Genomic DNA, 14865 nt, shown 5'->3' with positions numbered 1-14865 from the left:
GTGTTGCTGCCATCAAGTTCTTAAGGAAATTTATTTATTTTTTTCGGGAAATTATAAAATGTCACACTTTCGGTATTTAATATACATGTATGTCCTATGTTCTACTGTGAATAAAATATGGGTCTATGAGATTTGTAAAACATTGCATTCCGTTTTTATTAATGTTTATTTACATATTACACAGCGTGAATTATTTGGGGAAGTGGGGTTATATATATATATATATATATATATATATATATATATATACTTTAAAAGTAATATATTTCATGATTACACACTAGCACTGTGCCTTACACACTGTGGTTTAAAAGAATCATTTTTTAAATTACTGTTGAAAATAGTTCACATAGGAGCAGCAAAACCCATGTCTTCTGTGAATTTGGGTTGTAATTCTACACAGGTAATTTGACAGTAAGTCAATGAAGTCCAGTAGGAATCATGTGCTTTGTAAGCACTCCCAAATGAATAAAAATGATATAGAACAACACTAAGAAAATGGCCAATAAAAGTTTAATTTGCTCAGAGAATGAAAAAGTTGACATATTGGTTGTTGCTTATTTTTCCAATCTGTAGCCCTCTGTTTTTGTTTTCTAACTGCCAGTATCGTGTCATTCTGCTAGCATAACCTTTTAAAATATATCTAAGCTTATTCTATCTCTATCTGTGTCATTTAATTTCAGATGCAATTTATATCATATACAACAAACTAAGATATGTTTTTACCAATAGCTCAAGGGCTCTGTGCGAGTTTCCTTCTTTTTTTTTTTTAAAGAAACTTAGCACACTATCGGTTTCAATATAAAAGACAAATTAAATGGATTTAACTACAAATGTCAATATTTTTATACAACTGAAAGGTCACCGGTGCCACCAATGGTTCAAAAGAAGATACAAACTGAGAAAATAAAAGCAAATATTTGCAATCAATATTAATTGTGTAACTGTCTATGCTTCGCGATAGAATATTCTACTGCTGATGTAGAAAAAAAAAAAAAGAGACTAGAGGAGGAATAGGGGCCACCACAATCTGACACATTTATTATAATTTACACCATAAAACTGGTGTAAATTACAACTGGTAATTTATGCTCCTAGCTGGCATTGGTTTTCGTTTTTAGCGCACAGAGATGCTGGACTACAGAGATGTGACACATTTCTTAAGAGGACTGTGCCTCTTGATAAATTGGTCGCAATTTTTGTAAGACTAGTGTGTAAAACACCGCTCTATAGTAAATGAGAACCGTTATAATGACGTGCTGATCTTCAGTTTAATAGAATTCTGCCAGCAGTTCAGACATCATGTTCAGCAGAACACTGTTGTAGTGTAAAAATCTAAACATATTATATCTAAGCATTACACAATTTCTTTGAAACTAATTTTCAGTCAATGAAGTTTAGCGTACAAAGTCTGATCATAGGTAGCTACTGACTTTCGAGCCATTCTTTTATCTTATTCTGATCTGGGTTTGGTGCATTCATTACTAGAGCTAATTACATTCTATTGGAGCAAATGTGAAACTGATTAAAACAGATAACAATCAGTTTCCTGTTTGCTTCTCATCCATGCAATTCCCAAAAGAAAATAATATTTTAAAATCATAATACAGATTACATCTAATTTGAGAAAGAATATCATAAATAGATGCCAAATTTCACCCCGAAATATGTGATGGATAAACAAAATGATTATACATTATAATGCTGTAACCTAGAGTGATCTATTGCTTGTTGCTCACTAAGGCCCCTTTCACACGGGCGAGTATTCCGCGCGGATGCGATGCGTGAGTTGAATGCATTGCACCCGCACTGAATACCGACCCATTCATTTCTATGGAGCTGTTCACATGAGCGGTGATTTTCACGCATCACTTATGCGTTGCGTGAAAATCGCAGCATGCTCCTCTTTGTGCGTTGCGTTGCCCCATAGAAATGAATGGGGTTGCGTGAAAATCGCTAGCATCCGCAAGCAAGTGCGGATGTGGTGCGATTTTCACGCACGGTTGCTAGGAGACGATCGGGATGGAGACCCGATCATTATTATTTTCCCTTATAACATGGTTATAAGGGAAAATAATAGCATTCTGAATACAGAATGCATAGTACAATTGCGCTGGAAGGGTTAAAAAATAAATAAAAAATTAACTCCCCTTAATCCACTTGCTCGCGTAGCCCGGCATCCTCTTTTGTCTTCATCTGAGCTTTGTGCAGTAACAAGGACCTTTGGTGACGTCACAGTCATCACATGATCCATCACATGATCTTTTACCATGGTGATGGATCATGTGATGACTGTGACAGTCACCAAAGGTCCTTGTTACTGCACAAAGCCCAGATGAAGACAGAAGAGGATGCCGGGCTACGCGAGCAAGTGGATTAAGGTGAGTTAAATAATTTTCTATTTTTTTTTAACCCTTCCAGCGCAATTTGACTATGCATTCTGTATTCAGAATGCTATTATTTTCCCTTATAACCATGTTATAAGGGAAAATAATACAATCTACAGAACATCGATCCCAAACACGCGCAATTTTTCTCACACGCGTGCAAAACGCATTACAATGTTTTGCACTCGCGCAGAAAATTTGCGGGTGTTCCCGCAACGCACCCGCACGTTTTTCCGCAACGCCCGTGTGAAAGGGGCCTAAGGGCTCATGCTCCGTGCCCGTGCTGCGGACTGCAAATTGCGGTCCGCAATGCACAGGCACCGACCGTGGTGAAGCCGCATGCAGATCGCGGACCCATTCACTTGAATGGGGTCCGCGATCCGCATCCTACGGTCCGCACCGCAAAAAAGTGCATGATCTACTTTTTTGCGGTGCCGAGGCATGGCCAGAAACACCACGGAAGCACTCCGTAGCGCTTCCGTGGAGTTCCGATCCGTGCTTCTGCATTCCATCTCCGGATTTGCGGACCCATTCAAAGCACACGGCTGGTGACACATATATGGCGGAGCCACCGTATGCGGCATGAGCCCTAACTTTGTTTAAAGGGCTTCTATCGCCCCCCAAACACCAATTTTCTGTTTTTTACTTAATATATTTGCTAATGTTTACAGATTCGATATATACCCCTCTTACCTCAGGCTGTGGTGTAATTTCAGTAAAAATCGGACTTTAGTGATATGTAAATTTCTTCATTATCAGCAAGTTGGGCTGACTTGCTGGTAGCCGCTGCATCCTCTGTCTGAAAAAATGCCCCTTCCTCCACTTGATTGACAGGGCCAGCGAGCGCTCTCATCCTCCAGCTGGCCCTGCCTGCAGCTCAAATCCCGTACTGGTCGTCATTAGGCGCAGGCGCTCTGAGAGAAGGACGCTCGCTTGGCTGCTCCTTCCTCAGTGCGCCTGCGCCGATGATGTCAGCCCTACACCCGGAAGAGAAGTCTTCTCTTCCAGGAGTAGGGCTGACATCATTGGCGCAGGCGCACTGAGGAAGGAGCAGCCAAGAGAGTGTCCTTCTCTCAGAGCGCCTGCGGCGAATGACAACCAGTACAGCACAGGCGCGGGATTTGACCTTCAGGCAGGGCCAGCTGGAGCATAAGAGTGCTCGCTGGCCCTGTCAATCAAGTGGAGGAGGGGGCTTTTTTTCAGACAGAGGATGTGGCGGCTACCAGCAAGTCAAAAACTGAAAATTGGTGTTTGGGGGGTGACAGAAGCCCTTTAAGGCATTTTCTATACACCTGAATCTGTTTCATGTGCTGGGAGGGGCTTATTGTTATGCCTTTAAATATCTTTAGTTTCTCTGCCTGTTTGCTGGGTATAGTGAATGTTATGTGTATTTCCTTCAAGAGTCCATCCTAGGGTTTGCAGGTCCACAGTCTCCAGTTGTATGTATTATATTTGTAATTGTTGTGTGTTCATTTTTTTATTATTTTTTTGGAGGGGGTGATTTTTTTGCTGTCTAGCTGGACTTAACAGTTCAGGGTCAGTTTTTGCTAGATTTATTACTCTTAGGTCTCATGCACACCACCGTATATGTATTTTGCAGTCCGCAAAAAACGGATCCGCAAAAAATACAGATAACGTCCGTTTGCATTCCATATTTTGCGGAACCGAACAGCTGGCCACCAATAGAACAGTGCTATCCTTGTCCATAATGCGTACAATAATAGGATAATGCGGAACGGAAATACGGACATACGGAAATGGAATGCACAAGGATTACCTTCCGTTTTTTTTTGCGGACCCATTGAAATGAATGGTTCCACATATGCAAAAAAACTGAACGGACACGAAAAGAAAATACATTTGTGTGCATGAGCCCTTACCCACATCTATCACTCTCCACCTGTATGCCATTGATGTTTGCCATCTGTTCCATTGTCAGACTCCATCTTCCTCATCTGTTGCCATCCGCCTCCAGATTGCTGTTATCTATTGGTGAGTTTATCATTCTATATTTTTTGTCTGTAAATATTATCTGCTTTATATATGTTTCCTTGGGACCATCCGGTTCTTATGCAATTCTGCTCTATTCAAGTGCTAAGGACATCCGAGTACTAAGACCTAAAGATTAGGACTTTCAAAAAAAGCAACTGAAATAATGTATTGCTGCCCTTTAAGATCAAATGACGTGTTATTTAGGTGTCACCCCTTTATTTAGAAGATCAGTAAGATTCCATATTCCTGGTATTAAGTCGTCGGTAGGGAATATCCATTGTGAGATAATAAGACAAGTTATTTTCTGCTAGTTCATTCTCCCTCCTATACAATTATTTTACGCTATTCTTGGCTGCCCCTCCATAATCCAGTAATGCCTTTAGTGCTCCGCAATGTCCCTGACTGTTTTCCAAGAATGTATAAGTGATATATGAAAATCTATGGGATGAAAGAATTAATCAAGACAGCAAAGGAAACAATGGGGACAATTACAATACATTAGCGCCTTGTATTAACTTTCTCTACATGATAAAGGCCATTTGCTGAAGTGAGACTACCCTTTAAATATTATAAAACACTATTTGGTATCCTTGTAATCATAATAAACAGTACAATATAGTGAACATGTTATTTATGGTGATTGGTAAACAGCATAAATAAAAGTGAAGGGGGGAGGGGCATGGTTTGGCTATATGGATCCCTGAAATTTCTGATGGCAGCCTGGATCCAATCCTGCTTAAATCCCTGCTGGAAAAATCCCATCCTAAAGCACAGCACCATTGCTGACATGTACAGGGCAGTGTCCAGAAGAATGAGTACAACACTACCCTCTGTGTCTACAGAATAGAGCCTCACAAGCCTTGCCACACCTCCCATTTAGATGATATAATCAGGATAGGGAACCAATACAGTGGGAAATGTCCTGGAAATGTCCAGGAACACAGGGCATTACAGATCAAAATTCACTATTAGGGCTCAGGCACACAACCGTTGTTGTTTTGCGGTCCGTTTTTCACGGATCCGTTGTTCCGTATCTTAAGTTTTTTTTCTCTGATTTAAGTCCTCTTCCATTCCGTTATTCCACAAAACATATCCATATGGTTTCCGTATGCGATCCGTTTTTTGCGAATCGGAAATGGAAACAGTAACTTATTAATCACCAAACACATGAGCAATATGGGCTGGGTATAGCATTTCACAGTAAGGATCCGCAAACTACGGATGAAATACGGATGACACACGGATGTGTTCCGTGTGCGTTTCGTATTTTTTGTAGATCCATTGACTTGAATGGGGCCTCGGACTGTGATTTGCGGACAATAATAGGACATGCACTACTTTTTTGCGGAAAGGAAATACGGAAATACAGAAATACGGAAACTGAATGCACATGGAGTACCTTCCGTTGTTTTTGCGGACCCATTAAAGTGAATGGTTCTGCATATTGTCCGCAAAAAAAAAAAGGAACGGAAGCGGAAAGAAAATACGCTTGTGTGCATGAGCCCTTAGGCCTCTTTCACACGGGCGTTGCGGGAAAAGGTGCGGGTGCATTGCGGGAACATGCACGATTTTTTCACGCGAGTGCAAAACATTGCAATATTTTTTGCACACACGTGAGAAAAATCAGCATGTTTGGTACCCAAACCCGAACTTCTTCACAGAAGAAGGTGGTTGTGTAGATTGTATTATTTTCCCTTATAACATGCATAGTACAATAGGGATGAAGGGGTTAAAAAAATAATAATAATAATTTAACTCACCTTAATCAACTTGCTCGCGCAGCCGGCATCTCTTCTGTCTCTTTCTTTGCTGATTGCAGTCAAAGGACCTGTGGTGATGTCACTCCGGTCATCACATGGTCCGTCACATGATCTTTTACCATGGTGATGGATCATGTGATGACTGGAGTGAGATCACCACAGGTCCTTTGACTGCAATCTGTAAAGAAAGAGACAGAAGAGATGCCGACTGCGCGAGCAAGTGGATTAAGGTGAGTTAAATTATTATAATTTTTTTAACCCCTCCAGCGCTATTGTACTATGCATTCTGTATTCAGAATGCTATTATTTTCCCTTATAACCATGTTATAAGGGAAAATAATAAAATGATCGGGTCTCCATCCCGATCGTCTCCTAGCAACTGTGTGTAAAAATTGCACCGCATCCGCACTTGCTTGCGGATGCTTGCAATTTTCCCGCAGCCCCATTTACTCCTATGGGGACTGCGTTACGTGGAAAACGCACAATATAGAACATGCTGCGATTTTCACGCAACGCACAAGTGATGCGTGAAAATCACCGCTCGTGTGCACAGCCCCATAGAAATGAATGGGTCCAGATTCAGTGGAATACTCGCCCGCGTGAAAGGGGCCTTAGTGAGTGATAACGTGTTGTTTCCTATCAATTTATGCTGAGTATCATAAAACCAGAATACTCCTTTAAGCTGAAAGACAATTGTTTCATTGCTAAAATGGAGAAATGTGATTTTGAGGTGGAGAGTGTCTCATTTTTGGGGTATGTCATTTCCTCATTCAGTCTGCCGTCATTTATTTCTGAGTTTTACATTCTTTGTCAATCTGATAGATACTTTGTATGCCTTTCCTTGTGATCTTCTGGTTGTTACATAATTCTGCTCTACTCAAGTCCTGGGAATATCTGAGTACCAGGAGCCATTGATTAGGATTTGGAAGAAGTGACTGCTATAGCTGAAGTCAATTTCTGCAAACCACTCAGTGTCATTACATATAGCAATGACTGTTATTTTTCTTTTTATGATTTAGGATTTTGTACTGCATATAATGCAGTTGTGTATACATTTATATTTTTTATGAATAGCATCAAGTCATGGCAAGAGATTTGATTATTTCTGCGATAGAATACAATAAAAAATCAACTTGAATTCATAAGACCAGTGTGTCATTTTCCTTTTTATATCACTTTTTCAGTTGTGTTTTGTAATTTTTCATTTATAACAAATGTATGACTTTATATCTCTACATATTCACATTTATATACTATTTTGATCACACAGTTCCTTATTTAGCTTACCTGGGTTCCAAAAATTTTCTCAATCGTCCTAATATGTCTCTGATATTCACATTCTACAGGTTGGATTACTTTGATACCATCTTCGTTAAACACGTAAAACAAGTTTCCAATCCCAAGACCTTTAAAAAAAGAAACATATTACCATGAGAATGTATTTCATGGTAATCATATATCACAGGGACTACAAATATCAATAGCTGGTTTTGTACAGAATCTAAAATATTTCATTTAGTTACATATAATGTAATAATGTTATATCACAAACCGTAAACCTTTATATTACTTTAAAAGAAAAACACCAGTATTAGGGTTCATTCACACAGCAGTTGCCCCTCCGTTGCACCGGCCATGTGCATTTCACATTACTTGAATGGGTCCGCAAATTCAGAGATGCGGAACGGAACGGAAGCACAGAATCCCACAGAAGCACTATGGAGTGCTTCCATGGGGTTCTGTGCCTCCGCACTGCAAAAAGATAGAACTTGCTCTATCTTTTTGCGGAATGGGGTCCGCGATTCGCATGCGGCTGGCCCACGGTTGGTGCCCGTACATTGTGGACTGCAATTTGCAGTCCACAGCACGGGTACGGAGCACTTACGTTCGTGTGAACAAGGCCTTACGATACTAAAATGCTACACATGTAGTAGAGAGACTTTGACACTTAAAAGGAGTTTGTGGTCGTGGCAACCAGGAGAGCGCCCCTGCCCTGCCTAACTACCCTGTTCCCTATGCGGTTAGAGTTGTGCCGCAACCGCGCCGTAGTGGGGACCCTTTGAAAGAGGGCATCCCTTCTGAGAGTAGTAAACAGTAAGGGTGGGTGGATGGGGAACGCTGAACGACGTACAAGGTAGGAGGGGCGCTCGCCGTTGAAGTAGGCAGCCCAGCCCCTCCCACAAATCCAGGCCAATGAATCGGCCTTACACTTGTGGTCGTGGCAACCAGGAGAGCGCCCCTGCCCTGCCTAACTACCCTGTTCCCTATGCGGTTAGAGTTGTGCAGCAACCGCGCCGTAGTGGGGACGCCTGAAAGAGGGCAAAAGACACGCTGGTTAGCAGGAATAATTTATTACAACATAACTCACAAAACCAAACTTTGGAAAGCCATAGACATCTCAGTTTTGGGATGAGGTACGTATCGGCTAAAACACGCGGAGCGCCAACGCCCTAACTTCTGGATGACATGCGCTGGCACCTGATTCTTAGAGGCCGCAGACGCGGCACCTATGCGAAATGAGTGTCCTGAGATCGCAGCTGGATCACCGCCCAAACTGGCCACTAAGGAGCGTACATGGGACACAAACTGATGAGTAGTGAGTGGCGTCACTCCGAATGGCAATAAAGGACTATCCGGCCCGTGCCCAGTTAACGCTGACTGCAACTGACGGAAGACTGCAACGGGGCACCACTGATGAGTCGTGGGGAAAAAGGACACCGGAACTGGGGGACCCATCTGCGAGGTTTTGGACGTCCTGAGTAGTAGCACGTAACCCTCGGTGCTCTGAACCAACTGGCTGACCGTGAGAAACCTCCCACTACCAGGAGAACAAGTGAACTCCCCAGGTCTCAAGAAGCCATAGAAGGCTAAATAAATGGCGGATTTAAGCACCAGGCTGGGCAAGGCCCCAAAAGGGCTCCTATCCAGGACGTCAGACAAGTTGCGGAAAAGGAGCCTGGTGACAGCTTGTCTGCGCACTTGGCCTCCAGATCCACATCTGCCCAGACCCCTCAATGCAGCTTTGACAGCATGTATGGAAAAAACCGATGCCCGTTCAGGATGACTGACCGAGAGGAAATGCTGCACCCCCGACAAGTATGTCTTCACTGTGTTATGGGATAGCCTAAGCTCTGAGTGGCAGTAGCCAATGAAAGCAAGGATATACTCCACGAAACTGGACTCCCCCTGAGGACACTCCTGCTGAAACCTGCATAATACCCTCCACCCGGTGTTATACGCCCTGGTCGTGTTTAGTGAAAGGGACTTGGCTATTAAGGCGTGGGCCATCTCTAGGTGACTGGTCACATTAGTATTAATGACTCGTGGGGAGGGACGGTAGCACCCACGACATCTGCCTCTGGCATGACCTGCAAGAAAAGGGAGAAATTAGCCCTTGATAAGGCGTCAGCAGCCACGTTTTGTGAGCCTGGTACATGCGTGCTATGGACACGGAAATGATAATGAAGGGAGAGTTGAACTAAACGTCTCAAGAGACACATGACATGCAAGGATTTAGACAACCCACTATTCAAAACGTCAACCACCGCAGCGTTATCAGTAATAAACAAGACAGAGCGATTTACCCAGTTACTGCCCCACACATGGGCGGCTACCACGATGGGGTACAGTTCGAACAGTGCTGAGGTATGTAGGAAACCTGGGATCTGTCTCACCTCAGCCGGCCATTCGTCTGCGACCCAGTGGGTGCCAAAAATAGCAGCAAACCCTGAGCTAACAGCCGCATCAGAAAACACTACCGTGGATTGGCTGGACAACTCGGGGATAAACAAAGACACCCCATTCCACTGGCAAAGAAAGTGGTCCCACATATGAAGGTCTGCTAAGGCCTGACTGTCCAGACGCACTGGGCTGTCTTGTTCCGGGGCCGTGGCAAGAAGCACCAGCAACCGGGAGATGAATGACCTGCCTTGCGGAATGATGCGCATGGCGAAATTCAACATGCCCAGTAGCGACTGTAAGTCCGCCTTGGTGACCACCGTTGTGACAGAAAACCTGTGGATGACTTCCCTAATCCTAACTAACTTGTCTGATGGCAACCTGGCTAACATGTCCTGCGAGTCTAGCTCAATGCCCAGTAAGGTGATGACTGTGGACGGGCCTTCGACTTTCTTGGGGGAGACTGGTACACCTAGCTGGGAGAAACACCTCAGTAACTTCCCCAAACCTAGGGGAGCTGCCCCGGGCCTCTCGATCAGCAGGAAGTCATCTAAATAATGGATGACAAACTCGCAGCGGACTTTATGTTCTAAAATCCAATGAAGGGCCTGAGCCAACTGATCAAAGAGCCAGGGGCTGCTCTTAGAACCGAAGGTGAGCTTGGTGGAGAAATAATATTGGTCCTTCCACTTAATGCCGTGCCACTGCCAGAGCGCTGGCATAATGGGAAGTAACTTAAAGGCGTCCGAAATATCAGCCTTGGACAACATCGCTCCGGGCCCTAACTGTAAAATAATGGCGATAGCCTGATCGATGGAAGAATACCTCATGCCCACTTCCTCAGAAGGGATAAGGGAATTAAGACTAGGGACATGGGAACCATGTGGGTCTGACAGGTCGATGATGAGTCTCTCCTTCTTACTAAATTTGCCCGTGACCACCCCCACAGGACTAACTCTCCACCGCTGAAAGGGGGGCACATCGAAAGGACCGATCAAGAAACCCTTACCCAACTCGGACTCTATTAGTTTGTCTACAGACTCAGGATTCCTGTCGGCAGACTGGAGGTTCTTGCACTCATACGTGTATTCGGGTGTCGTGATTAACCCCGTATGAAAGCCCTCGCAGAATCCTGCAACTAGAAACTGCACGAACCCTGGATTATGGTTTCCTTGCAAAAACTTTTGTAAACAATCGGTATTGACCACACTCATGTAGGCTTTAACTGATTTTAATGAGCATGCAACTCTGGGGTGGGCCCTAAAGCAATTGGTACAGATATGTAACAGACGGCATTGACCAAAATTACAAGACCTGTAATTATAATTATTACAAATCTGGGCCCTACCCAACTGCACGATGGGCCAGCCTAACTTGTCGACTGAGCTAGGAGGTCTGAACACATCGAGTGGCCCAGCCGACGAGCCAGAAGGGATTGACTGTGCACTGCTGGCTGATTTGTGGCACCACTCGGTAGAGTGGAAGATGGACTGACAGGCCGAACAGGAGGGAGCTTTGAGACCCGCAAAATGCCGGCAAAATAATTCAGTATCCAAGTTGGACCAATCTGTGACATATCCAAACTGAGTAAAAGCCGCAGCTGCCTTGGCTGAGAAAGAACAATGGTAATCATAAAACGAAACCCCTCCGTACTTATGACCCAACTCCGTAACGCGAAAAAGGTACAGATCAAGTTCCTCCCTCCTATCTGGCCTAGCAGAACATATAACATCTCTGAAGAGGCTAAATGCCATGACAAATTCGGGAATGGTTAATTTGCGGTTAAGCCTGTGGTCGCGGCCTCTCAGTACCACCGAGACTTCCCCGCAAGCTATAACCTTATTATCGGACAAATCCCTGGAAGCTATCAGTAAAGAAGCAAGGTTAACATCCCTACCCTCTAGGATGTCTTTCCTGACGTTGGTCGGGACAAAATGAGAGGGAGCCACATTGGGAACGGCCAGGGTAGTACGGGTTTCCACTACAGCAGAGGTAGTGGCTACCGGAACCTCAGGGGGGGGAGCAGGAACGACCGAGTTGCGAGACTCAACTGACTCCAACCTCGCTTGTATGGAAGTTACAGCTGCCGTTAGGCCGTTCAGCATGACATCTAGCTGCGCGAGCGATGTTTGCACCGTGGACATGGGGAGAACATCTTGACTGGACGCCACAGAGTCTTTCCACAACCGATATAATTCCGCCTTCCTGGCGGCAGCCGGGAAGGGGATACCCCTCTTTGTCAGTTCCGACATGAGCCTAGGGATAGTCCAAGCTCTCAGGGACAGTAAACTGCCCCCTTCAGACATTCCTGCTAGAGTTGAGCGAACACCTGGATGTTCGGGTTCGAGAAGTTCGGCCGAACATCCCGGAAATGTTCGGGTTCGGGATCCGAACCCGATCCGAACTTCGTCCCGAACCCGAACCCCATTGAAGTCAATGGGGACCCGAACTTTTCGGCACTAAAACGGCTGTAAAACAGCCCAGGAAAGGGCTAGAGGGCTGCAAAAGGCAGCAACATGTAGGTAAATCCCCTGCAAACAAATGTGGATAGGGAAATTAATTAAAATAAAAATTAAATAAATAAAAATTAACCAAAATCAATTGGAGAGAGGTTCCATAGCAGAGAATCTGGCTTCCCGTCACCCACCACTGGAACAGTCCATTCTCAGATATTTAGGCCCCGGCACCCAGGCAGAGGAGAGAGGTCCCGTAACAGACAATCTGGCTTCATGTCAGCAGAGAATCAGTCTTCATGTCATAGCAGAGAATCAGGCTTCACGTCACCCACCACTGTAAGAGTCCATTTTCATAAATTTAGGCCCAGCACCCAGGCAGAGGAGAGAGGTCCCGTAACAGACAATCTGGCTTCATGTCAGCAGAGAATCAGTCTTCATATCATAGCAGAGAATCTGGCTTCCCGTTACCCACCACTGGAACAGTCCATTCTCAGATATTTAGGCCCCGGCACCCAGGCAGAGGAGAGAGGTCCCGTAACAGACAATCTGGCTTCATGTCAGCAGAGAATCAGTCTTCATATCATAGCAGAGAATCAGGCTTCACGTCAGCCACCACTGCAACAGTCCATTGTCATAAATTCAGGCCCAGCACCCAGGCAGAGGAGAGAGGTCCCGTAACAGACAATCTGGCTTCATGTCAGCAGAGAATCAGTCTGCATGTCATAGCAGAGAATGAGGCTTCACGTCAGCCACCACTGCAACAGTCCATTTTCATAAATTTAGGCCCAGCACCCAGGCAGAGGAGAGAGGTCCCGTAACAGAGGATCTGGCTTCATGTCACCAGAGAATCAGTCTGCATGTCATAGCAGAGAATCAGGCTTCACGTCACCCACCACTGCAACAGTCCATTTTCATAAATTTAGGCCCAGCACCCAGGCAGAGGAGAGAGGTCCCGTAACAGAGGATCTGGCTTCATGTCACCAGAGAATCAGTCTGCATGTCATAGCAGAGAATGAGGCTTCACGTCAGCCACCACTGCAACAATCCATTGGCATATATTTAGGCCTAGCACACAGGCAGAGGAGAGAGGTCCCGTAACAGACAATCTGGCTTCATGTCAGCAGAGAATCAGTCTTCATATCATAGCAGAGAATCAGGCTTCACGTCAGCCACCAATGCAACAGTCCATTGTCAGATATTTAGGCCCAGCACCCAGGCAGAGGAGAGAGGTCCCGTAACAGAGGATCTGGCTTCATGTCAGCAGAGAATCAGTCTTCATGTCATAGCAGAGAATCAGGCTTCACGTCACCCACCACTGTAAGAGTCCATTTTCATAAATTTAGGCCCAGCACCCAGGCAGAGGAGAGAGGTCCCGTAACAGACGATCTGGCTTCATGTCAGCAGAGAATCAGTCTGCATGTCATAGCAGAGAATGAGGCTTCACGTCACCCACCACTGCAACAGTCCATTTTCATAAATTTAGGCCCAGCACCCAGGCAGAGGAGAGAGGTCCCGCAACAGAGGATCTGGCTTCATGTCAGCAGAGAATCAGTCTGCATGTCATAGCAGAGAATCAGGCTTCACGTCAGCCACCACTGCAACAGTCCATTGTCATAAATTCAGGCCCAGCACCCAGGCAGAGGAGAGAGGTCCCGTAACAGACAATCTGGCTTCATGTCACCAGAGAATCAGTCTGCATGTCATAGCAGAGAATGAGGCTTCACGTCAGCCACCACTGCAACAATCCATTGGCATATATTTAGGCCTAGCACACAGGCAGAGGAGAGGTTCATTCAACTTTGGGTAGCCTTGCAATATAATGGTAAAATGAAAATAAAAATAGGATTGAATGAGGAAGTGCCCTGGAGTCCAATAATATATGGTTATGGGGAGGTAGTTAATGTCTAATCTGGACAAGGGACGGACAGGTCCTGTGGGATCCATGCCTGGTTCATTTTTATGAACGTCAGCTTGTCCACATTGGCTGTAGACAGGCGGCTGCGTTTGTCTGTAATGACGCCCCCTGCCGTGCTGAATACACGTTCAGACAAAACTCTGGCTGCCGGGCAGGCCAGCACCTCCAAGGCATAAAAGGCTAGCTCTGGCCACGTGGACAATTTAGAGACCCAGAAGTTGAATGGGGCCGAACCATCAGTCAGTACGTGGAGGGGTGTGCACACGTACTGTTCCACCATGTTAGTGAAATGTTGCCTCCTGCTAACACGTTGCGTATCAGGTGGTGGTGCAGTTAGCTGTGGCGTGTTGACAAAAGTTTTCCACATCTCTGCCATGCTAACCCTGCCCTCAGAGGAGCTGGCCGTGACACAGCTGCCTTGGCGACCTCTTGCTCCTCCTCTGCCTTGGCCTTGGGCTTCCACTTGTTCCCCTGTGACATTTGGGAATGCTCTCAGTAGCGCGTCTACCAACGTGCGCTTGTACTCGCGCATCTTCCTATCACGCTCCAGTGCAGGAAGTAAGGTGGGCACATTGTCTTTGTAGCGTGGATCCAGCAGGGTGGCAACCCAGTAGTCCGCACAGGTTAAAATGTGGGCAACTCTGCTGTCGTTGCGCAGGCACTGCAGCATGTAGTCG

At 45.3% G+C, this 14865-nt stretch overlaps 1 protein-coding gene across 1 annotated transcript in view; it reads right to left on the bottom strand.

Moving 5' to 3' along the window:
• FSTL5 (follistatin like 5) overlaps positions 1 to 14865 on the bottom strand; it is a 940713-nt gene that overhangs the window by 136394 nt on the left and 789454 nt on the right. The window contains exon 11 of the mRNA XM_044297750.1: positions 7427 to 7545. Within this exon, the coding sequence (XP_044153685.1) occupies positions 7427 to 7545 (119 nt within the window). The remainder of the gene's footprint in view (positions 1 to 7426; positions 7546 to 14865) is intronic.

This window comes from Bufo gargarizans, chromosome 1 (genome assembly GCF_014858855.1).
Source record: "Bufo gargarizans isolate SCDJY-AF-19 chromosome 1, ASM1485885v1, whole genome shotgun sequence".
In the NCBI taxonomy this organism is placed as follows: domain Eukaryota; kingdom Metazoa; phylum Chordata; class Amphibia; order Anura; family Bufonidae; genus Bufo; species Bufo gargarizans.
The sequence above is the reverse complement of the archived record's forward strand: the minus strand, read 5'-3'. Positions and strand labels throughout refer to the sequence as shown.